We start from the raw sequence: 24,619 nt of genomic DNA, 5'->3' as shown, positions 1-24,619 counted from the left end.
AGATTATTGTGTTCCGGAAAATGGGGGTCTGGAATGTAATTTTATATGTACCCCATTTTTTTAAGGATATTTTCGGTATTTTCCCTGTGATTGAGTGCAATGATATGGTGCAGGAAGCAATTGCCTTTAGGTTTAGGTTGGTTCTTGGATACAGGGCACGTGTTCTCACTTGTCAAGGTTGGTCTGGTTCAACTTTTGGGCTTATGGTTAACTCTCGAACATGAGTGTGTGTCGCAAGAGATTTCAATGATAAAGTCAAAATTGATATTATCAGATAAAAACCACTCTATTGACCTCTTAAGCAAATCGCCTATTTATAACACTCATTTTTTGTTTGAATTTTTACTCTTAATTAGCTCTATTTATTTAGACTTTGTTACACTGTTTCTTTATTTTAGTCTAGTTTTTTTGTGTTTCTCCCCATCATTATCTGAAAATACCATTTTACTCATTTTAAAAATGAGTTACATATTATACTTTCTATAACATATTTTACGAATTCTGAATTTATCATTTTAAAAATTAAAAAAATGTGTTATAAAAAGAATATTTCGAAATGGTTTTTTGCCTTTTGGATTTTCTATTTTGAAAACACACTTTGCTTAGAGAACCCCTACTCCATAAACACCTTTTATTATGAAACCCTTATTTCGGAATCACCCAAAATATCAAGGATAATTATGGTATTTCAAAGAATATAAGGGTGCCGAAGAAAAATGTAGGGGTGCGGAAAGAAATATCTTATTTTATTTATTTATCAAATACTTACTTTAATATTTTTTTAATCTCGTGAACAGTGAAAAAAATAAAATAAAAATTGAGAATGGCGCGAGCGATGGTGGCGCGAAGCAAAATTAGGGCGCGAAAGAGGTTGTTTGGTCTTTATAGTTCAAATCAATTCTGAGTTTTTTTCTTGCATTTCCATCAATGGCTTCTTCACTCCCTCGGAGAAGAACCCACGCTCCCAAATCTTCCTCCGCCCTAATTGACGACGTTTTCTGCCAGGAATGCGGCTCCGGCCACTCTCCGGCGAAGTTGCTTCTCTGCGACAAATGCGATCGAGGTTACCACCTCTTCTGCCTCCGCCCCGTCCTCCCTTCCGTCCCCAAAGGCTCCTGGTTCTGCCGCACCTGCTCCAACCACAAGCCTGAGTGTAAGCATCACTTTCATTTCTCTCTGTCGTTTCAGATCCCACATCGGTTAATCATTCCTAGGATACAGTGTGTTCACAAGTGAGTTTTAGGGTTGAATTAGACCCCATGCAAATTGGGGGTTTCTCTGTTCTTTATTAATTAACCCCTTGCGGTTTTTCAATCTGCAGCTTTCCCCCTCGTGCAGACCAAAATAATTGATTTCTTTCGAATTCAACGCTCCCCCGAGGCGTCGTTGAATCAAGGTGAGGTGAAATGGTTTTTGAATTTATTAGAACTGTTATTTTGAGTCGTTCGATGTTATGGTTTGGGTTTGAAGATTGAAAGTTGAAACTGGTGTGTGGTTTTAGATGCGCGGAAGAAGCGAAAGCGGGGTGGGAGCTTGGTGGTGTCGAAGAGGAAACGGAAACTGTTGCCGTTTGTGCCGAGTGAGGACCCAAAGAGGAGGTTGGAGCAGATGGCGTCGCTGGCGACGGCGTTGACTGCAACTAGTACTGAGTTCAGCAATAAGCTCACTTACATGCCTGGAATGGCACCGAGGTCTGCTAATTGCCCTGGTCTTGAGCGTGGTGGAATGCAGGTACATGCTTGATTGCTGATCAATTATCTGATACTGTTTGTTAAGAAGTTTTTTATTTTGTTGTTTTCGTTTTGAGTGGTTGTTTAGTTGAGAATTCTGTGAATGGAACAGTGTATTGTTGTGTGATTGTGACCTTTTAGGCATTTGCCCATATTTTTTAGAAGCTAGAGTTAGTATTATTGGGAAACAAACATTTTAAGGTTCTGATAGATGCAAAACATTTCTTTGTGTACTTTCTCAAGAAAGGGACCATGAACATTTCAATGTTTAGACACAAAAAAGCAGGAGCAAGACATGAATGCGAATAAGAAAAAAAACGAGTTCTTATTGCAATGTAAGCTTTGTATAGTCATTTGTATATACATGTTTTATAGAACAAAGTATTTCACAATTCTCAAGCTTTTTTTTATAAATGGGGCAAAAGTAAAAAAAAAATAAACACCTGCGTTTATTATATTTGGTGGTTTCTGGTTCTTCCCCCTTTTCTTTTATTTAATTGTTAATTCACTTGTAAATTTGTATTTTACTCAGGTCTTGTCAAAAGAAGACACCGACACCTTAAACTTGTGCAAAAGTATGATGGAAAGAGGAGAATGGCCACCTCTCATGGTTGTTTTCGACCCTCTAGAAGGGTATGTATGGGAATGGTACACAATCTCAATTTCCACATTATAACAGAAAAATACTTAGATTTTTAAATTTCTCTTTGGGCAGCTTCACTGTTGAAGCAGATAGATCCATCAAGGATTTAACCATAATTACAGAATATGTTGGAGATGTAGATTTTTTAAAGAATAGAGAAAATGATGATGGAGATAGCATAATGACACTTCTTTCAGCTTCTGATCCTTCAAAGACACTTGTGATCTGTCCAGACAAACGAAGCAATATAGCACGTTTCATTAATGGCATCAATAACCATACACCGTAAGTTTTTTCCACCTCAGGTTTTATTCTTGTTATTTTTGCTTGTATTTTGAAAACTCTAAAATTAGGGACAGACAAATAATAATGGGTATAAAATCATTTACTTTAGGTGATTATTTGATGGAAACAATTAAGTAATTGAGGTTTTTCTTTTTGGTGCAGTGAAGGAAAAAAGAAACAAAACTTAAAATGCGTGAGATTTGACGTTGGAGGTGAATGTCGAGTTCTTTTAGTTTCCAATAGAGATATTACAAAGGGAGAAAGGTTATATTATGACTACAATGGAGATGAACATGAGTATCCAACTGAACATTTTGTCTGACTCCTTCAAATGTAAGCAAAGCATCACAAACAAGAGGGAATTATAAGCTTGTCATTTTTCATTGATTTGGCCACCCACTTTAGAATGGTTGCGTTGTCACCGCTCCACATGCATAGTGAACTGGAAATGAATCATATTGGATGCACTACATTTTTTAAATTGTTTATTGATTAAATTAGTGTATGATTTTATTGTATATGCAATGATCAATGATCGGTGCCTATTTTAGCAAAAGCTGATATTCGTCTCATAATTTAGGGTCTACAGTTTTATTTTATTTACAGTAATTTCTAGTTTTCATATTCAGTGTAAATGGTATATTAAATTAAGGTATGTAACTCAGTTCTTTAAGATAAATTGAAACACTAATAAAATTTTAGCTTTTTAAGTTTATATAAATTGTTCTATTTATCTAATTAAAGGAAAAGAAAATGAAAAAATTGACTTCAAAAATAATATTAAACAGAGTGTAACTAGGGAATTTGAAAGGCCATAATATAAAAATGTAGTTATTGTTTAGTCTTAATTTTAATGGCTGAAAGGAGGTAAATGTTATAGAAAAAAATTGAGGTACTTTTGTTACTGAAAATTCGTAAGGCTTTTCTCTTATTATCAAAGAGATTTTTTATGTTGAATTGAAAAGGTGATAAACCTAAATCTTACGTAAGAGAAACACTTATTATCAAAGAGATTATTTATGTTGAATTGAAAAGGTGATAAACCATGTACATTGATATGATATAAATATGTAGACATGTATAATTTTTAAAATTTAAGATATTGAATATTATATAATTATGAATTATATAAATTTGACAATAAAGATTCATGTTTAGATTTTTTTTGAGATAATTTTTGAACTAATTATGAGATAAATATATTTCTCATGGTTAGTTAAAAAAAATTGTTTCTTATTTTTATAATTATAATAAAAATTGATATAATAAGTTTGATTTTTAAAAAAATTAATGTATTTTTTATTTTTAAAATTATATTAGAACAATATTAGAATTGTTAGAAATCTAACAAATATCTTTTGAATTGAATGCTATACATGTCCTACAAGTATCGGTGTTTGATACGGACACATCATTTAATAAGAGTATGAAACTTAAACCTCATTCATCCCGTATGTAACTTAAGATAACAAGAAGTTGAAATTAGGGATACAGAGCGGACAGAAGAGTTACACAATAAAACCATTCTTAAAGACTCATATAGTACATTTTACAGCAACCGGCTAATCAAATATTACACACTATTTTATAACATTGGGTTGATCACACCGGGTTTAACCTATTATTTTTTTTAAAGAATGGATAAATACACTATGTACTATACATACAGAGCAGACACTTCAACGTTCTTTCGATAACAATGGCTCTACCTGGGAATCTCTGTCCTTAGGGAGTGGAGGCCTGCCATTACTGCCATTACCAGATTCTATGTCGGTAACTGAAAGCTTTTCCGCTCTCTCTTTCGACAATCGAGCAAAGAAACTTGGTTTGTCTTCCAATGAAGAAAGTGGCGTGTGTGAACTGTTAGATCCCGTTTTCATGCTTTGAACATGTTGCAAGCAAACTTGAACAGCATCATGCACTCTCACAAAATACCACTCTTTGCCTATCAACTCCACCAGACCGGATTTTGACAAGGTGAGCAAAACTTCTGGGCTTGGATTGGATATTGCAATCTGCAACAAGAATAAGCTCAAGTTACTGTAGACCTGTGGTGATAATTTCAAGCATTCTAACAGTCGTTGAAAGTTCATAATCTTATTGTACCTGAACGTCCCGTAATTTGTACTCCTGATACAAGTCTTTCAAAGCTTGAACAGCACTGGAATCTACGTAGGTCACAGCTGCATTCATAAGCACATGCTAAGATTATCCTTTCATAGTTTAATTATGAGCAACCATAGTGCAAAAGAACATTTAGAAACTCAGTAAATGGTGGTTCATGTAATTCAACACTCGAGGGAACTTAAAAATAATGAAAATGATCAACACCTGCTGAAAACATCAACTGGACATATATGACAGTTAATTACAATTAGATATTTTAATAACCTCACGACTATGAACGATTTATGAATCGTATTAACCATTAGTGGCACAAGTACAGTTTGATGATTACATAATCACATTAATTTACCCTTAAAACAAAATTTCAACATGCTAAAAAATATGTTAGTTTATGTAGTGCTTAAACACATTAATACATTATATGCCTCTTTGTGAACAGGGCAAGCAAGACTTACGTGCCATCTCAACAATCACGAAATAAATTCTTTCAACCTCGGGTCCACGGCTTTTAGAACTATCAACATCAACTTCATATTCCCGCAACCTGACAAGAAAACTCCAGATGAATTAATGTATGCTCTTGATTGGAAAGATGTCAATTACAACTAACTTCTCATTACCTGTCCTTTATGAAACTTGTGTTTGCAAAATAAATTGGAGCGTCGACACGAACAATTACAATTCCATTATATGTATATGCTTCAGGATACTGTTTAACATTCCTATAAACAGTTGTCCCCGGCAAACGACCCAAAACAGCTGCAGTGAAGACCAAACAATAATGTCAGCATACTAACGTATCTTACAAATATTTATACACGCAGACATACCAGTTTAGAAAAAAAATACAAAAGGACCACTATTGTATTTCGTGCAAGATTGAAATTTACATTTTATTGGTTATATAAAAGTTGAAAGGCTTACAATTTATATCTTAAAAAACTATTGGCATGCATAAATGCTTACTTAAAAATCAGATTTCAAATAACTTCAGGAATTCTGTATTGAAATACACTCCTTAATCCTTAACCAAGAAATTGACTTCCCCGAGTGAAGTATTTCAAAACAAATGGCCAAATCTAGATGCCTTAATTCAGGATTGATCCATTGCAACCTAAAACAGAATGGTCCTATCATATTTTGTAATTATTTTCGTGTCTTTATCTGTTAGTATTTGTAGATTTTGATTCCAATCTTTCAATAGTGATGCTAATGATGAGCGTTTGGTAACTGATTTCTTTCTTTCTTTCAGGGGACACCTAATGGGTTCTGCAATATTGTTGTTCATCAGAAAAAACTATCTTTCCAAAGTTCATAAATGTTTTATTTTCTTATTTATATATCCACGTGCATAAATACCTACTATTAGTCTTTACCATTTTAGGTTCAAGGTACTCATTTGAAATAAATTTTATAAATTAAAAATTACATGACATGATTCTTAAATATTCACACAAGTTAGCCTGTATAATGTGATTCAACTCTATACACATACAAAAACAAAGAGCATGCATAATTTCTGAACCTATACAAATCAACTTACCAATATGTGGATTTGCTGACTCATGAATGACAAAAGCAAGTGAAACCCCAACCTACAATCAAAATAAAGTGAGAAAGGTGATATCTTAGCATGTGGAAAATAATTTTATATTACTATATTTGAATGAATCCAGTATCTGAAGAAATGATTTGATAACCATTTCTTCTTCTCAGTATGAAAGCAAAGCACTAAAGTTTTAGCCAGCAAACATGGCTCCACTAGAGTATGCATAATCATATAAAAATTTCAACCTCAGTAGATGCATCAAAATGCGAACAGTTTCTACAAAAAATTCAGAAAATAGTTTCTTTTGCAATTATAATGCATCCATTACTTAACAACAACAAAAATTCCAACGTGTACTCACCCCAACAAGGACACCAATCTCAATACCAAGAAACAATGTTGTAGTACTAGTAATAGTCCAAAGAAGAAAATCTTTCTTATCAACACGCCACAAAAATATGGCCTCTTCGTAATCTACCTGAAAAATCATGCCAAGAATTAAGAATGTACACTTGACAAACAAGTTAACCATCCAAAATGATATAGCATCTAAACAGATATTTTCTACATCGCTTGAATGAATAAACCAGAAAAATTAATTAGTTTAGACATTAAGATAATCAATATACAATTAATTATTGTACAAATAACATTTCTCTTCGAACAACAATATGAATTAACACTAACTAAATAAACACATCAATACAGTGGATTGGATTTCAATATGAAACCACCCAAACATATGCTATCAAAATCAAAGGCTGACATTCTCATAACAGTTTGAACAGGGATAGAGACAAACTCTTATTTTCAACATTATTCTTCCATTTTTTACTGCATAAAACTAGTAATGCCACCTCTACCTCTCTTTCTATATTGAATAAAAATATCACTTCTAACTACCCATGGATGCTGAACAATTAATAGTTGAGCATGAAGGGGATTTCTTACCAGACCAATCACAGCAGATATCACAATAGCAGCAAGGGTACACTGGATTGTTGTAGCAAGAAAACTCATCATCAGCATTTCAGAAAAGAAAATGCATCTCTTACATTTCAGTAAACAAAAATTTAAAAGATGACAGAAAGAAAAGGTAAAGAGGGGTCTTCTTTTAAAAGAAAAAGTGTTCTTTCAATTAAAAGATATGCTTAAAAAATTTATAGTAATTATGCATGCTTAAACCTAAAACAGCAAAATGCTCAAAACATTCTGTTTTAGGGCTTTTTTCGTGAGAAAAAAATAGAAGATTTTGAAGAAAAGCAATAAAACAAGTTGTATAATAGCATCAATTTTTAAAACTTAAGTAAATGGACCTAAAATTTAAATAATTTTGTGAGTATATCCATTTATTCTTGGTGTCATGGATAAAATATAATAAGTGCATGGATGGGAAAGATCTTTATTAGCAAATAAAATACTTGTTTGTATTTCTAGAATAAGAATTTACAATAAAGATTTTTCCCATGCATGCCCACATCAAAGTACCAACAGAAGTCATTTGTAAAATGTCTGAAGTAGAACTTCCATTCAATACAAGGGGAAACCTTTTCAAACATGACCAATGACCTATAAATACTTGGAAAACAAACCTGAGGTATATACTCAAATAATGGTGTTAGAAACATAAGTGCACAGATCATTATAATTCCTGAAACAATCCCAGATACCCCAGATTTTGCACCACTCTCGTGATTTACAGCCGACCTTGAAAAGGATCCTGCATTACTCATTGAAAAAATTGAAAAATATTCTAATATTAATATATATTTTACATTTAAAAATAAGTTCTTTCAAGTAAAATCATAATGTTAAAATTAATTGAGGCTTTGGAACCAAAAGCTAAGTAGCCAACTACAATGACTCCTTATTTTGCAGAGTCCAATTGAATACTTACCTGTAGTGGGGTATGCTGAAAATAATGAACCAAGAACATTGGAAACACCAAGACCAAACAACTGTCCAAAAATATCAGCAAAATTAGTTGTCAAGTATTTTTAACTAAAAAAATATTAGATTCTTGCATCAACATTTGGGAGGGGATTCTAGACCTGTCCAGTAATATGTAGGAGCAGTAAGTATATTTTGCAAAGAAATATACCTCTTGATTTGAATCCAACTCATACCCATTCTTCGCTGCTAATGCCTTGGCAATTCCCACTGACTCCTGTAGGTTGAAATCTGATTTAATTGGAAAAACAATTCCCAAGACACAATTTTCTTTAAATTCATAGAGGAGAAAAAGGAAAACTTACAAGTATAGCCACACCAGTTATGAGAATAGCAGTTGGAATTAAGGACTGTGCATACTCAAAAGCTTTTGGAACAGAAAATTTTGGTAGGCCTTGAGGTATATCTCCCACCTAATTAAAAACCATATTATTGTTAATTATATCAGCTTTGTCAAACATTTAAGTGATCTACTGACCTTAGTGGTACATAATTCTCATTTACAAAAGAACATTCATATGTTACAAATAACAAGAGAAGTAAACCAAGAAGAATACTAGCATGAGTACAAGACATTCAAGAGAAGACATTATCCAATAATAAAACAAATTAACATGATTACTATGCATCAAGATTACACTCATATCATAACCAAGAAAATTAAGTCAACATGATTAACTACATTTTTGGTTTATTGCATGCCTAAAACATGATGAAATTGTGAATGGGCATGAGACATTGTTTGTGCCTCGTGTCTTTAAATACAAAAGTTGTTTGCTTATCGAAAAGAACTACCTTTTTCGTTCATGTTTCTCCAAGAAAACAAATGTAAGAAATTGAGAATATCCATTCCACCAATTTTCTCAATTTTATGCACAACAATTATAGGGGTACAAGAACAAAATGTTTTAATACTAGTATATTATAGTCAAATCTAGTTAATGGTACCCACATGCAACTTCATTCCTTCTCTATTACTTTTGTAGCTTTACCTAAATTCATATCACTATTACAATGTCGGAAATTATGCATATTATGAAGTCAAAAGTTCATGCTATATATTTGACTCACTAAAGAAATTGACGGTGGATGAAAAACTTTTGCAAAAGTTGTTCCCAGAACTACTGCTGTAAGAGGACCAGCAGCTCTCAAGAATCGCAAGTACTTCCTTGATTTTCCCTGGTTGTATAACATCAATACAATGAGAAGGATGTTGATTCCTAACATAAGTATTGTACCAAACATCAGAGATAGATTCATACCAGGTGTTTCATGACAAGTAGTATCACAAGCATAATAGATCCCATCACAAAAGGGGGCCATGAAAACTATAAAAAGAAAAAAAAAAAAACTGTTAAAGAAGGGGTTTCATAAGTGAAAACAGCATAATGACTTTGAAAAGAAGAAAAAAATGTGGACAAATGAACATATGATGATATTGAAGTATTAATAGATTAGATGTTCATCGCAGGCTGAAGTTCAAAATGGAATATTGATTCCAAAGAACATGTAATGGACATAAAAGGGCATTCCAATTTGATGAACTGAAATTAAACGTATAAAAATAAGAACATAAAGAAATGGGGTTGCAATTAAAAGTTTTAAAATATAGGAATATATTTGAAAATTCTAGGAAATTAAAGGGATATGCAAATTTATTTAATATAGTTTATATCGTTTACTTGTAACTGGAAATTGTTTTCGCACCCAGTTTCTTTTATGTGTTGAGAGGCAGCAATGCTCAACTCTATGTTCTTTGGCAAATTGCAATCTTCTGGGTTGTATGCTGCAACCAAATTCCTGGTTGACATTGATGCTAAAGGAACCTCAATTTAAGCTTAAGTTATTTTTTCCTCTTCTCAAATTAATTTTCACTTATTTGATCATTTAACGCTCCCCGGACCCAATTTACTTGAAAAGAATGGAAAGTTCACTCCTTAAAAATCATCATCCTTCCTTGTGCAGACCCCAAGACCCCATAATCCCAGAATTTCAATTCAGCAAGTACCAGACAGTTCACCGTACCCAAGCAGATGCAAAATTGTCCCTAAATTCACGTTTTTTAGTTATAATCTATCCATTTTCTCTACAAATCTAACTATCATCAAATTCAATCCTAATTTCGTTGGTTTCCTACGTGATTTGGTTATCACTTATCAGTAGCATATATAAGTATATGTAGTTATGTAGTAAAGGTTAAGAATTAAAAACAAGCAAAAGAATCAATTCTCTGTGACAGTACATTACGCACAATAAAAATTGCTTGATAACCCTAACACCTAGCTAAAAAATTCAACTGAATAATTCAAATTTCAAAATGAAATACATACCTTATCTGCTCCATCTATTATACTCTTAACTACTGGAATGATCTTGCTACTTTTGTCTAAATCATACCCCAAGAAGTACTTAGCTTGAGATAAACCAATGACAATAGCTGAAGCAGTTGTAAAGCCAGAAATCACTGAATGGCTAATGAAACGAATAAGCCATCCAAGCCTGAAATACCCAAAATACAAGTATATATAGGTTATCCTTTAAATCACTTCCGTAAAAGAATCAGACCTAATGCCTAGTGTTTAGCCAGCAGAATCATATAACTGCTACAGGAGTCCAATCTCTCCTCTTGTTATAAAGCAGTCAGCTTGGAGCTTAAGCCATTAAACTACCGTGAATTTAGGTACCGAAAATAATCATTTAATCACTTGTACATGTCTAGATGCAAGAAGAAAAAGTAGACTTATATATTTAGTTAGACTATTAGATGCATGAAAGAGAACGAACAAATATCTATATTGATAAAAATAAGCAATGATGAAAATACCTCAATAGTCCCATTATACACTCCATTATCCCCACCATAAGGGACAGTAATATTGCAAGCTCTGTGTATAATTCACTGGTCGAGTCAGCTATGCCACTTAGCACGTTAGATACCAAGAGGGAAACCAATGCCACTGGGCCTACTGCAAGCTGGCGAGAAGACCCAAATATGGCATACACAAATATAGGCACAAAACCAGAGTCTTCCTTGCAAAGAGAAATAACATCAATAAGCAGACATTATACAAAATTTTAGGAAGTAAAACATTGATGCCAGATAGAAGTATCATGAAAATGTAGAACAAACAATTTTAAACTAACAGATAACTATAGAATTCCATCGACATTAAAAAATGGCAAGAACAGCATCGTTGCTTAGATTAATGAAAGATAAGACTCCTCTAAACGTTACACCAGACTTCACTCTTCTAAATTTCTAGCAATACAGTGTGGAAAATTGCTTTACCCGAAAAATCAAAAGTTAATCCAAATCACATCAGAAAAAAAAAAATTATAATACTGCAAATTCAGAAGACAATTAAACACGGAACTGTGCTTAACTAAAAATACATAATCCAGAAAATTCATCCAGAGCACGGAAGTTCGGTAATCTTACAGAGTCCATATATCGGTTCAAGTCCAGCCAATTTTGCATACGACATCGACTGCATCAACAATTAACAAAAAAGCAAGCATCGATTATCTCAAAAACTGCACACAAGAGCTAGCAATTCAAAATTCATTACACAGAGAACAAGCATCTATCGATTACCTGAGGAACGAGCATGACGCCGACGGTGATTCCGGCCATGAGATCGACCTGGAAATACTCGCGCCATTTATAGACGCGAATCCAGCGGAGACAAGGGAGGAAGAACTCAAGCCACTCGAGCCACGTCATTCGCCTAAGCCTCGCGGTCCACCGCGCGAAGACGACGTTCGGCGGCGAAGAAGAGGACGAGCTTGCGGTCGGGTGCTGGAGAGGAATTATCCTGACAGGACGTGCGGCGGTGGCGGATGACGGCATGGTTGAGGCAGCCGCGGCGGGGAGGTCGGAGAAACTTGGCGATGCGTAGGTTATCTCCATGCGCATCGCCAGCGCATTATATATATCTCTAGAGTTGAGAGAGTTGAGAGCATGCAGTAGCAGTGGCGAATGGTTTAAAAGCTGAATGCGAATTTGGAAGGAATGCGATGCGTTGCGATGATGCTCAGAAACTGACGAAACTAAAAGTGGGACCCATCACCAAATCTACATCACATTTTAATTATTAATTAAACCAAAAATTAACGTAATTAAGGTTAGTTGAGACGTGGGGGAAGAAAACTTCACCTTCATTTTTCCTTCTTTAATAAATATAAGCAATTTATTAAACTAGTTTAGATTCTAATATTAATATGAGTTTGTATATTTATTAACACAAAAATATTCTAACAAGTTAAAGATTTTTTAATATTTATTCATCGGTTGGTCAATCCACTCTCTTCGTATTTTTTGAATTTGTTTAACTAACTCTTTTCTACTGTTCTCTCGTTCCTCCACTCCAGTCAAACTCTCATTTTTTTCGTAGACTTTAAATTTGAATGATATCTACAAAATATATTATAATGCTTAAGTAAATACTCAGTATTCAGTGTTTTGTGTAATTAATATGCTTTTTTTCAAAAAATTATAATTGTTTATATATTTATTATTAGATTGAATTAAATCATAATTAAAAGTATATTATCTAATTGGTTTGTGTTAATCTCATCCTGATCTTATAATATTTTTAACATGTTAGGTGTACAATATTTTTCAAAAAACTTTTTTTTATACTTAATAGTTAAGTTTAAAGCAATAATTAACTTTAACTTTAACGGTTCAAAGGAAAGAATAACTTAAAAACTAAGGTTTTAAAATAATTACATAAAATCTTTGTTTTTATAAGGAAACTTAACTCCTTTCATTAATAAAGACCAAATAAGTAATACAAAATACTTAAATATTAAGTAATTTATTAAAACTATTGAAAATTTGATGGAGACAAAATAAAGTTACGCGTGCCAGTAGCCACAATCGTGCGTACTTAACTTTTCTTAATTAATTAATTGATTAATTAATTGATTGATAATTAGTTAAAGCATGCGAATTCAAATTATTATTAAAAATAAGCATTAAGTTGGTTTATCTATTTGCGTCAACGCATTTGTGGCGGAACAAAATTGAGAACAAAAACTGTTTGAAACACACGTTTGAATATTGAATAATTGAGATGAACCTAGACTTTTATCTAGCCAAATTCAAACCTATGTTTTGCTGGCAATTTAATATTATATATTATACTGTGTATATCATATTTCTGCATACTTTTTTATAGTAAGAGTTGAATAGTAATTAATTTAATCTTTAAATTGGTTTGTGTATTAAATGATTTATTTGTTTAATGATATTTGTTATTAAATGAGGTTATTCTTGTCAACTTCAAGTTCGGATGATACTTGCAAAAGACACCCTGATACACAAATAACGTTTTGATATTCGGAGGTAGGTGCAATTAATGTAATATATTACATATCTTATTATCGAAATCTGTATCTATTTATATGATTATGGGTCTTTTGTTATCAGACTGAATTAAGATTTTTGATCATTATTAAGAGTATATTACCAAATACTTGATCACTGATTAATCTTGTTAATCTTCTATTAGGCATAATGAATTTAATCGTGTTGATCGATCCTAACCAATTGTGAAACTTCCACCTATCATACGGACCCGTACAACATTAAAAATATTAAAATTGAAAGAAAAAATTGCAAAATAGAATAAATAGAAAATGAGAAAAACTAAGTTCTTAAGTTTGTTTATGATGTTGGATGGATGTGGGAGTCGATGTTAAGAAATAGTATTATTTTAAAAAGTTGTATACGTGTCGAGCAATGGTTGTGCTTAAAGGTTTGGTCGCATATCCATTTTAACCAAGAATATGAAAAGTTAATGAAACGTATCAATGGCTACAAATATTTTTCTTATAATATTTTAGTAAACTATAATATGATTATTTTAACATTTTCAACTTTTAACTGTAAATTCATAAGCTATAAATATTTTATTCAATCAATTGCTCAATCAATTGTTTAATGAATATGAAAATTTAGAAACATATATAGCTTTAAAACACAAAAGGTTTGATAATAACCTGAACAAAACGAATATTTTTCTTATTTGATTCGATTTTTTAATTTTATTTTATAAAATTTATATCTATTTATATATTATAAAATATTTTCATTTCTAATTGATGTGAAAATTTTAATAATAAAAGAAAAAAAATAATACTTTGTAAAGTTAAGTTAATTAATTTTTACCATAATTATCTTATAAAAAATACTTTTTGATTAATTGAAAAGTCAAGTAAGTGACCTATAGTTAACTGTATAAAGACTTATAATAAAGTAAATTAAAATATTAAAATATAATATAAATGTGAGTGATTTGGGAAAATTTTATCCAAATTAAACGGTTCGCACCAAATAGTCTTATAAAAAAATGAAGGGTTGCTAGAAGAAAAGTTCATAAAAGACTCTTCCATATTCAAGCACTAAATATTTAAAATAGCAATAATTGATTAAGTATTTTCTTTAATAAATATTTATATTTATTGACATTTTAAGTTTTTCAAATAAAGTTGTACTATTTAATTTTATTCCATACTCAACATAATAATGTAAAATGTTGGTTTAAAAGATTTTGCCTTTTATATATCTAAGTCAAATCAGAAAGTTCTAAATATACAATATACAAGTTTATAATTAATATATCATTTTTGAATTTGGTAATCCGAAAACTTACCCCAAGAATATAAATAACCTTAATGTCAAGATACATAAACAAACATAAATAAGTTTTGTTATCTCAATTCTCAATATCATTTACACTTCACAATTCAAAATATAATGATACACTTCACAATTCACAATTCAAAAAATATAAAAATCTGAAACTTATAATTCACTTTAACCCTCCAAAAACTTAAATAAAACACAAAAAATATCTTCTAAAAATCTAAATCCAAAGTATATAATAATCAGTTTCAGATTTTTTATCCGAAAAAAAAAAAAAAAAGCCAAGGACAACGTTGCCTTTAAATAATTTATCTTATCTGAAATACTAATAATTTATTAGTAGGTTTATCTGGCGTACGCTACCATATTAATCAGCATTATGGAAATATAACATGTAAAATTAACAATAAAATGCAGAATATGAATAGATAAATAAGATAAGAAATAGTGATGTAAAAGAAGTAGTTAGCATGCAAAAAATAGTGTTGTTTATGTAATTCTTACATTTTAATAAGGAATCTATTCCATTGTATATATTATTATAGTTGGTAATGTTAGAAATAACCCTTAAACCTAATTAAGGTAGAAAGTGTGCAGTGTACAAGAATATAAGGATTCTATTTCCCCAAAATGGAACCTGGAGGGTGTTGCCTGATAAACCTATCTTGATATACGTTTGGGAATATTATCAGGTCTGCCAGAAAGTAGGATTATAGCTACTACAGCTAACAACTTTCAAAAGTTCAGATTCTGAACTACCATAAATGGTTCTTCATTTACAGCTGAAGGGAGATGAAAGGGCAAGTGAAAATAAACAAGGACATTGTTTTTCCTTTCTGCTGCTAAGAGTTTGCTTGTGCATGCTCAGGTTTGTGACTGTACTCATAATCAAGATGCACGAAAGCACGTTCGATCTCGGGTAAAAGCTCAAGCTTCTCTTGCAATGATTCCCCAATATCATGGGCCTCTTGCAACTGCATATCTGCTGGGAGGACAATATCAACTTCAACAAAGTAGTGAGACCCGAATGTGTATGCCCGAACTGTGTCGATGTGCCTCACAGCCTTGTGGTGGTTCCAGCATAGGTATGTGAGTTTCTGAAGATACTCAGGTGCAGCTGATCTTCCAACCAGGGAATTCACATTTTCCAACACTGTCATTGACCATGTGCGAATGGTGTACAACGCCAGCTGCAGCAGTAAGAGGTAAAAGCAAGTAAAAACATTAAATGACCAGGTACAAAATGGTGGTAAGTTGGCTATATACAAATAGTAACAAGAAAATGTTTCTACCAAAAAAACGTGCTCCAAAAGATCAATTGTAGTTCCCTAAAATCTTAGGTAAAATCTTAGGACATCTCCAATAGTGCACCAAAAGTGAAGGTTTTATGTTCAATCATCTAATAACTTCAAAATAGATTCCACATATCTCAAAAGGTTCTTTAATCATGAGAACCAGTTCTTGCTCCAATGGTAATCTTGAGTGAGAAATAGTTCTAAAACTTGTACCTCACAAGAACTGTGGTTGAGGATGTTGTAAGGCATACAAAGTGTATATTAAACTATCATAATATACACATAGTTCAAGGAGAGGTCGCGGATATTATGATAAGCTAATTAGATAGTCACAAATTCACAATCATTTAACATAGCAATGATACCTCGATCTTTAAGAATAATAGGAACGTATAGCAGAAGCTGAGAAACAGATGTCAACAATTGTTAATGGATAATATTGCTGGAAATACTATGATATTTTTTGTAAACTATGGTTCTTTACCTTCCAAACTTAGGAATTAATCTGACTTATCGGTTCATTTACGGAAAATTTGTTAATGAACGTCAAAAATTCCTGACTGCTTGTCTTCTTCCATTTTTTGTTCTCTTCTATAAATAATACATTCTCAATTAAAGCCCTTAATGGCAATTTAATATGACTTCTAATTTGTATAAGCTAAAATTGGAAATCTAATAATATAAAATTATTAGACAAATTCTATTAGTCAAATAAAAGGAAACAATAATAATAATAGTGGAGCCCTAAATAACAACAAACATATCAACTTTTAAATTCAAGGAAAATTTGAGAACGAACATATATATCATTTCCTATGGCCACAAATAGCAAATCCAAACCTCCAACAAAAAGAAAGTATTCACTTACAATGATAGCACCAACAGGATCCATCCAATCATCAACATAATTTGCCAAGAGTGCAGCAATAAGACCAATGACATTAGTGATCACATCAAAAAAATGATCCTGGGCATAGGCTTTAATAATCTCATTAGTAAAAGTGCGGCAATAAATCATCAGTAAGAATTTCACCAAAGTCACTGAAAGCATAATTCCCACAACCCATTGCTCTTGTTCCTTGGTCAAGTTGAATGAATTGTCCTGGAAATGTTAATTCAAGGTACATTAGAGTTACAAAGAAACAAAAGAGATTCAGGAACTAAATGAAAAATTATTTTTGTTCTGAGTTTGGGGTCAACTTTGCCTATATAAATATACCAAAAATTAACTTACAGAATATATTAATGTGCGGATAGACTCCAAGATAATTTGCAGTCCCAGTGTAGCCATGACAGAGGCAAAAACAAGAATTCCCTGTACAATTTGAATTTCACTTTATAGTTTCCTCTTTATAAATAGAGCATATACAGACACAACCAAATTGTAGTATTCTTCCCTGATATGTAATTTGAATACAAAGTAACTCCTGATAATCACTGAGATCATATTACTGGTGATGATTCAGATAATTTCAAACCGAATATTAATTAAGAGGACTGACCAATGGTTGCATCCGTTTCTTTCCAATCGGGTACTGATACGGGTTTGGTGTCTGCATGGAAAATGCAGTGAACCAGAGGATAAACCCAGAAAGGAGATCAAGAAGTGAGTCTAAAGTCGATGCAATGATGGCTAGGGAACCACTTCGTATTGATGCATAAACTTTGGCGACAAAAAGAACCATGTTTGCTACATTTGACAATCTGATGGCAAACGTCTCACTTCTTGCTAACTTGTCTCGCTCCTCCTGCCCACAGCAGTGGATATTCAGCCAAGGCTTTTGACTATATAACAATCGTAAATCTAGAGACCAAAAAGGAGAAAATGAAATAGAAACCTTCGACATTCCAGGAATAAAACCACGCTCGGCAAGGGCATCCATTTCAGTAAAGCCCTCAAGCACTTCAACCTGCTGCTGGTAGTACTCCGCAATATTATCCCCTTGACCTGAAGAAATACATAACAGAAGTTAAAAAATTAAGACAAGATCCATGAAATCCCTTTCCATTTAGTAGAAAAGATCCATTTAGCAGTTAATCAAAGCATACCATTCAAAAAGCTTAGCTAACCTACTTTGAGAAAAATAAAATAAAGATAGAGATTCACAGATGAAGAAAATGATATTCAAAGACATAATTATGCTTTAAACTTCCATTCACAAGTATAGGACAAATGAACTTCATATTATGGACCACAAGAACTTTATAGGAAGCTTCAGAAACCAGAAAACATATAAATGAAGTCATAGCTCAATAAGCAGATGCTTATTGCAGACTTGGAAAGTACAAGCCTCAGCAAGAGCAGGTCGAAACAAAACAACCCATCTATACAAATAAAGCAACAGACCAGAGGCACTCTGTTCAAATGCCAAGATCAATTATGTGAAACTTCTTCCACTAAAAACAGAGAGCCAAAAATGGAAAAGACGTAGTTCAGTGTCCAAGAGAAGTTTTGCCTCTAGCCTCTAGAGCTTCCAAATGCAAAACCCTATAGTCCATCTTCCAGCAACTGCCCCAAAAAGCAAGAAATACTCGATTCATCAACAACCCACCTCAACTGCTTTCATACAACAAAAAAGCAACCACATCATCAACCCAAAACTCAAAAAACACCCCCACACACTATACCTAGCCTGCTTCCAAATTCCTGCACACAATACTAAACCTGGCAAAAAGAGAACAGAAAACAAAGCATTCTACTCACACTGATGAAATCCAGTAATAGCAGCATCTTTATGAAAACAAAAACAATATCTGGAATCAATGCAGAGGGGAAACTTTACACACAAAAAAAGGATAAAAACGAATGGAACAAAACAACACAATCAACAACAACCACTAACATAAAGCAAATTGCAGATTCCTCTTCCAACAAAACAAACAGTGAAAAAAATTCTTTGTCAATGAAAATAAAAAAAGCAGATTCCAAAAAATGAGCAACAACAATAAATAACTGAAATTATCAAAAATAAATAAATAAACAGAATGCGTTTGTAGTGTTTTGTTACCTAGAACCCCATAACAGTCATGGAGTCCGCGCGAGGGTTTCACTTGCTTCTCCGTGTGCTCCGAAGATATCTGAAACCCCTCGAAGTTCAACCGCCAGGAGCGGTCGCCATTATTCGAATCTGAGAGCAGCGAGCGCTGCTCCTCGCCGTGAAGCTCCACCGTCTCCACCATTTGCCGGTCGTCTGAGAATATGGTCTAAACGTCGTCGTTTTGGGCAGCCCCGAAGGAGCAAAGCATGGAAGCAGAGTCGTTTGGTTGGTGCTTGTTATAACAACAGCCGTAGCAGATTTTCTAACCGGTAAAGTGGATTCAAAGAAAAAAAAATTCATAAATAAATAAAAAAGTGTCTGAGACGAGATCCGATAGGCGCGTGAGCCACGCCGGTCCATGTTTCGGCACGTGTTGCGATTTCATTGGACGGTGCTGGAGCGTCGCGCGTGTGATGGGAATTCGGGGTGGCTACGCGTGGACGGCTGAGATTCCTTGAGCGAAAGAGTGTTTGATGTGCTGCTTTACCGGAGCAGATTGAATCTGAACCGGTGGAGCCCGAGCTGCATATTTTGGCATATGGCTCTGTTGGAAAAAGTTTACAGTGCGGTCACGTCCACTGCAGTGACTGTTGATGTTTTGACACGTGGCGAGTTTCTCTGATCATAGCTTTTTCAGAGTAGAAGGACATGGCAATTATGTGTGGATATTGTTATCATGTCATGTTGTGTGATGATATGTGATTTGTGGTGAGTGGATTGTGGGACCCACTTTGAGTCATGATGATGTGACATCCCCATCCATCATTAATGCTTTTTCGTACTATTGGAATCCCATTACTCTAACTTCAAACCTATTGAATGAGATTAATAATACAGAAAAAAAAAATTGAATTTATACGTTTTTAAATTTTATAGTTCATGTATAATTAATACATTCTATATTCAGAATTTAGCATATTTTTGTGTCATATATTAAAAAGGAAAATAATAATTATAAAAAATAAAAGATATTATATTTAATAATTTATTTTTTGGTTGTTTTTTTATTTCTCTTTATGTTCATATTGTATTTACTAAGTTTTATAAAATTATTGATTTGGTTGTTGAATTTTATGAAGTTATAGATATTATTAAATAAGTTTGGATTTATTAGTTTATAGTTTGAATGTGATTTTTTTTGTAATCATCAATAATATTTCTTGAATGTGAAACATTTATTTTAATTATTGTAGAAAAAATAAATTTATAATTTTTCATCTCGTGACAAATTTAAATAAGTTATGTTTTATTTATAAAAGTATTTTTATGGGTATAGTAGACTCTATATCCTAAAATATAAATCCAACTATTTTTTTATAGTTTTATATTAATAAATATAAATTAGTATGTATTTTTTAAAATATGGATTTTTTAGTTTTTTCGTTTTTTTTTTTTACTTAAAAAAAACAAAATATATTATATTTAATAATTTGTTATGCCTTGATAAGGTTGAAATACAAAGAAGCACAGAACTTATGTAAAAAGTGTTTCTTTCTAACTGAAATTGCAGAAGGAAAAAATAAAGACACTTTTATCTATACCATATATCTTATTTTAGAGAAATTAAATTATTCTGCACGTATATAACCTTTTCTTTTTTTATATAATAAAAAAGGAAAATATTTTAATTTTTGTCAAATAATCAAAATGTATATGTCACTTTCCATAGAGTTTTCTCTCTCTCTTTTCTTTTTTTTTTTCCTCTCCATTCAATTTGTTCATTCCTTAACTCCTGGATTATCAATATAAAGTTTATTTAAAAGTAAAATAATATTTGAAAATATATAATATGAAAAATTGTGAACCATGTTTGTTTGGATTTGTTCTTTTGTCAAACGTTGGTTTTATTCGATTTTCCGTGTGGAAAGTGCTTAATAAATTATGGAGGTTGTTATTTTCAAATACTTTTTTCAGGAATAATATACCATACGTACGTGTTAAAAAGAGAAATGGAAATTCTTATTTATTTTAAATTAATCTGATATAATTTTTTCTCTTAATTATTTAAATGAATAAAAATTATCAAAATAGGTAAATCGTATCAAAATAATACAATTTTATTGGAAATAAATCATGTCAAAATGACATGATTTGAGTTTCTTTGATTTTTTGTATAGTCAAATTTTAATTACAATTGTAGCAAAGAGTGATACGACTTAATAATTTTTAAAAAAATTATTCATTTCAATAATTAAGAAATTAAATTAAATTATATTAATAAAAAACATGAATTTTGGATTGCGAGAATGATATTGATATTTGTTTATGTTAGGGAGATGAGACCTATAAAACTATTGAATGTTTCGTCTTCTTCCTTCTTTCAGGCGGGTTACCAGAGCTTTGTTATGATCCTTTTAGTCTTCGTGCTACTCTTTCGGCTCTCGGTCTCTTAGTCTCGGGTGAATGCCAAATGAGGGAGGTATCTCGCAGAAGGTACTCCGACGCTCAAGTCCGTAAAAAGAGTATTTAGCACTCAGGGGTGTACAGTAATAATGACGTACCTTTTTTCTTAGAATGTGTGTGCTATTTATATTATTTTAACATTGGTTTAAGCATTAATGAACTAAGTGTGTCGGTCAGACACATCGTTCGGGTACCTCTCGGTCAACTCGGTCAGGAAGACCAAGTCGTGGTCCATACTAGTACAATACTATTTTTGTGATTGTAATAAAACATTTTTTTTTAGTTTTAAACAATTTTTAATCTACACTTTTAGTAAAGCAACTTAATTATAAAATATATCCATGGTATATTCGATTGAATTGTAAAACATGTTTAAGAATTTTGTAGGACTTTAAAAGTACGAATAAAAATAGTTGTTTGCAAGAATAATTTGAGTTTTTTTATTCGTGAGAATAAATTTAGTTAAGTGATAGAGAAGGTTCAAATGAAAGAAAAATAATACATGATTGGACTAAATTCCTGCAACCGTGCTACGACATTTAATAACAAATTAAATATAATAAAATCATATTCAAATGTTATATATCTATTTAAACAATTTTATAATAAACCTCATAAATTTTTTTATTGCGAATCATACATTAATTCACAAAATTAAGATTTAGATTTTACAAAAAATTGTTAAAAATTGTTGACATGATATAAATAATAACTTTCATTGTCTTTTTTATTTTAAAAATATATATTTCTGTCAATAGTTAAATAAAATAAATAATATCCTTAAAAAAATTGAAAAAAATAATCTTAAAAGTAATGTAAGAATTTGTTGAACTCATAAAAATTTAAATTATTAAATAGAATAATTTTACCCCTCTTCTTACCTTTATTGTATTAATTTGAATGGTAAAGTGTTTTGATATGATTAATATAATTTTATATTATTTAGAAGTTGAGATTAAAAATAATTGAAATATACATTTTTCTTTTATGAATGTAATGGAACTCAAAAACAAAACCTCAAACATTAGTTTTTTTTAATTTTTAATTATATTCACATGATTTTTAACTTTCAGATTATTTGTCATGAAAATTTTCAGAAGAAAAAGTTTTTTAAAAATTTGGAACATGATTTCTAAAGCAAGATTTCTATAATAAAATTCTAATAACAAGTTTTAAATTATAAATTTTCTTTAATTTTTATTTGTTGCAAGTATTTGTGAAATAAAAAATATTCAAACGTTATCTTATCCACTTAGGATCGAACATGTGAAAAATATATATTATTTTAAATAAGGACCACACTATATAAAATATACAAATATTAAAATCTAAACTTTAAATGAATAATAAATATAATTAAATGTCATGGCTTGAAAAGCTATGCTTTGTCAGATTCCACCAAATTTATTAACCTTAATTACTAATTAATTAGTCTCAATCATTAATCAACTAAACTCTTAAAAGCACAGAATAATCTTTTAATTAATGTAGAATATAAGGTATTTAATAAATATTTATATTAAAGTGATAATAATAGACATTCTTTCTGATCCATGAAAAAGACGTGACATTTAATGTATTAAAAACTATTATATTAATTTAATCACTTCATGTGCTCATTGTATTTTTGTATTTAACATTTTTTCTAATGTTTTTAAATCAATTTTAAAAAATCTAAACAAAACTATGAACCGAATATAACCTTGTATCACCTTATAATATTCTATAAAAGATATAAAATGTAAATTATTTTCTAAAATTCTAATTTTACTATAATTTATATATTAAAAAGTGTGATTATTCACTTTAAATCATATTGATTATTTACGTTAAATTGTGTAGAGTAGATCATCTCGAAGAACTTAGTCAAATGATTGGACTTTAATTTTGTATTGTTAATTTATTCTCAATAAATTACTTAAATATCTAATATTTGTATTTGTAACAAACAATAATAACTCGTTTGGTAAGAGAATTAAATTATTTTATTATTTTCTTAATAAGTGATATTTATTACTGTTGTTTTTAATCTATGAAAAAAAAATCTAAAAATTAGTTATTTTGAGATGGAAGAATGTATATATTAAACATTAAGATGTATTTATGGATAACGAAAACTATTAATAATAAAAAAAATGTTTCTGGGTTTCAATAAACATATTCTAGGACCACATGTTAGATAACTTTATCATTTCAGCATAAAACTTAAAATAAACAAAGACCATTTAAAAACTCATTATATTGATATTTTTATTAATATATCTTTTATTTTTAAAATTAAAATATTATATATATTATAATATTATTAAAGTACAAATGTAAAGCAGGTATTTACTAATTGAATGTGTCAAAATATTATTTTTTTTCCATTTTATTTGGGCAAGTGTTAGGCCTTACTTTTGTTTAGTGTGTACATTTATTTGTATACAAATATTTATATAATAATTAAAAGTGTTCTTTTAGTATGGTACTTGCTATATTTTTTTACTTAGAATATAATATATTTTTAATGCAACAATGGAATTATATTTTAATACAATAAAAAATACTAATCTCTATATAGCATTTAAAGTTTCAGTGTGTTTTCATCTAAATTTACTAAATATGATTTGAAATGTTAAACCATATTTTACGACATCAACATAAGAGACATTTATAAGTTGTTTTAAAGTAAAAGTTTTTAAATTTTGTAAATTTTTTAAACCATATTTTGTGCCCTTCTTATTGTGTTCTCATTAATTATAGATAAATAAATATTCATATATTAAGACATGCGTTTCACATAAATATAAATATAAATGTAAATTCTATTTTAAATACATAACTAGTCAACTCCAAGTTTTGTACATTTAAGTCAAGATTTTTTACAAATCTAACTATTAAAAAATAAACATTATTTTTCTTCCTCCGTGAAGAATTACAATTCAAAAAGACATTATACATAATA

The 24,619-nt window shown here is 30.9% G+C and overlaps 3 protein-coding genes across 8 annotated transcripts; 1 reads left to right on the top strand and 2 right to left on the bottom strand.

The window, feature by feature from the left end:
• The first annotated feature begins 783 nt into the window (after positions 1–783).
• ATXR6 (TRITHORAX-RELATED PROTEIN 6) lies at positions 784–3,230 on the top strand. The gene is made up of 6 exons (XM_068632693.2): positions 784–1,153; positions 1,322–1,396; positions 1,502–1,731; positions 2,263–2,363; positions 2,446–2,658; positions 2,821–3,230. Exons 1-6 carry the CDS (start codon positions 928–930, stop codon positions 2,978–2,980), a joined length of 1,005 nt encoding a protein of 334 aa, XP_068488794.1. The 5' UTR covers positions 784–927; the 3' UTR covers positions 2,981–3,230.
• An 842-nt stretch (positions 3,231–4,072) lies between these two features.
• LOC137827241 (putative sulfate transporter 4.2) lies at positions 4,073–12,343 on the bottom strand. 2 transcript variants are annotated; one of them, XM_068633506.2, is made up of 17 exons: positions 11,880–12,343; positions 11,724–11,772; positions 11,109–11,310; positions 10,615–10,783; positions 9,547–9,612; positions 9,356–9,463; positions 8,590–8,697; positions 8,436–8,501; positions 8,232–8,292; positions 7,927–8,054; positions 7,286–7,327; positions 6,696–6,812; positions 6,329–6,380; positions 5,406–5,544; positions 5,241–5,329; positions 4,765–4,841; positions 4,073–4,673 (listed from the first exon to the last, which is right to left on the bottom strand). In XM_068633506.2, exons 1-17 carry the CDS (start codon positions 12,198–12,200, stop codon positions 4,338–4,340), a joined length of 2,130 nt encoding a protein of 709 aa, XP_068489607.1. In that variant the 5' UTR covers positions 12,201–12,343; the 3' UTR covers positions 4,073–4,337. The 2 variants fall into 2 exon arrangements, with proteins under 2 accessions (XP_068489607.1, XP_068489606.1); XM_068633505.2 differs by having other exon boundaries at positions 11,109–11,314; positions 11,880–12,310.
• A 3,097-nt stretch (positions 12,344–15,440) lies between these two features.
• Positions 15,441–19,932, bottom strand: MTP11 (Cation efflux family protein). 5 transcript variants are annotated; one of them, XM_068633503.2, is made up of 7 exons: positions 18,860–19,201; positions 18,688–18,740; positions 18,070–18,179; positions 17,734–17,979; positions 17,466–17,546; positions 17,100–17,333; positions 15,441–16,126 (listed from the first exon to the last, which is right to left on the bottom strand). In XM_068633503.2, the coding sequence occupies exons 2-7, from the start codon at positions 18,728–18,730 to the stop codon at positions 15,779–15,781; spliced, it is 1,062 nt and encodes a 353-aa protein (XP_068489604.1). In that variant the 5' UTR covers positions 18,731–18,740; positions 18,860–19,201; the 3' UTR covers positions 15,441–15,778. The 5 variants fall into 5 exon arrangements, with proteins under 5 accessions (XP_068489604.1, XP_068489605.1, XP_068489602.1 ...); XM_068633504.2 differs by having other exon boundaries at positions 18,688–18,788; positions 18,936–19,134; XM_068633501.2 differs by lacking the exons at positions 18,688–18,740; positions 18,860–19,201 and adding an exon at positions 19,240–19,932.
• Between the last annotated feature and the right edge of the window lie 4,687 nt (positions 19,933–24,619).

Source organism: Phaseolus vulgaris, chromosome 8 (genome assembly GCF_051622355.1).
Source record: "Phaseolus vulgaris cultivar YP4 chromosome 8, ASM5162235v1, whole genome shotgun sequence".
Classification (NCBI taxonomy): domain Eukaryota; kingdom Viridiplantae; phylum Streptophyta; class Magnoliopsida; order Fabales; family Fabaceae; genus Phaseolus; species Phaseolus vulgaris.
The sequence above is the reverse complement of the archived record's forward strand: the minus strand, read 5'-3'. Positions and strand labels throughout refer to the sequence as shown.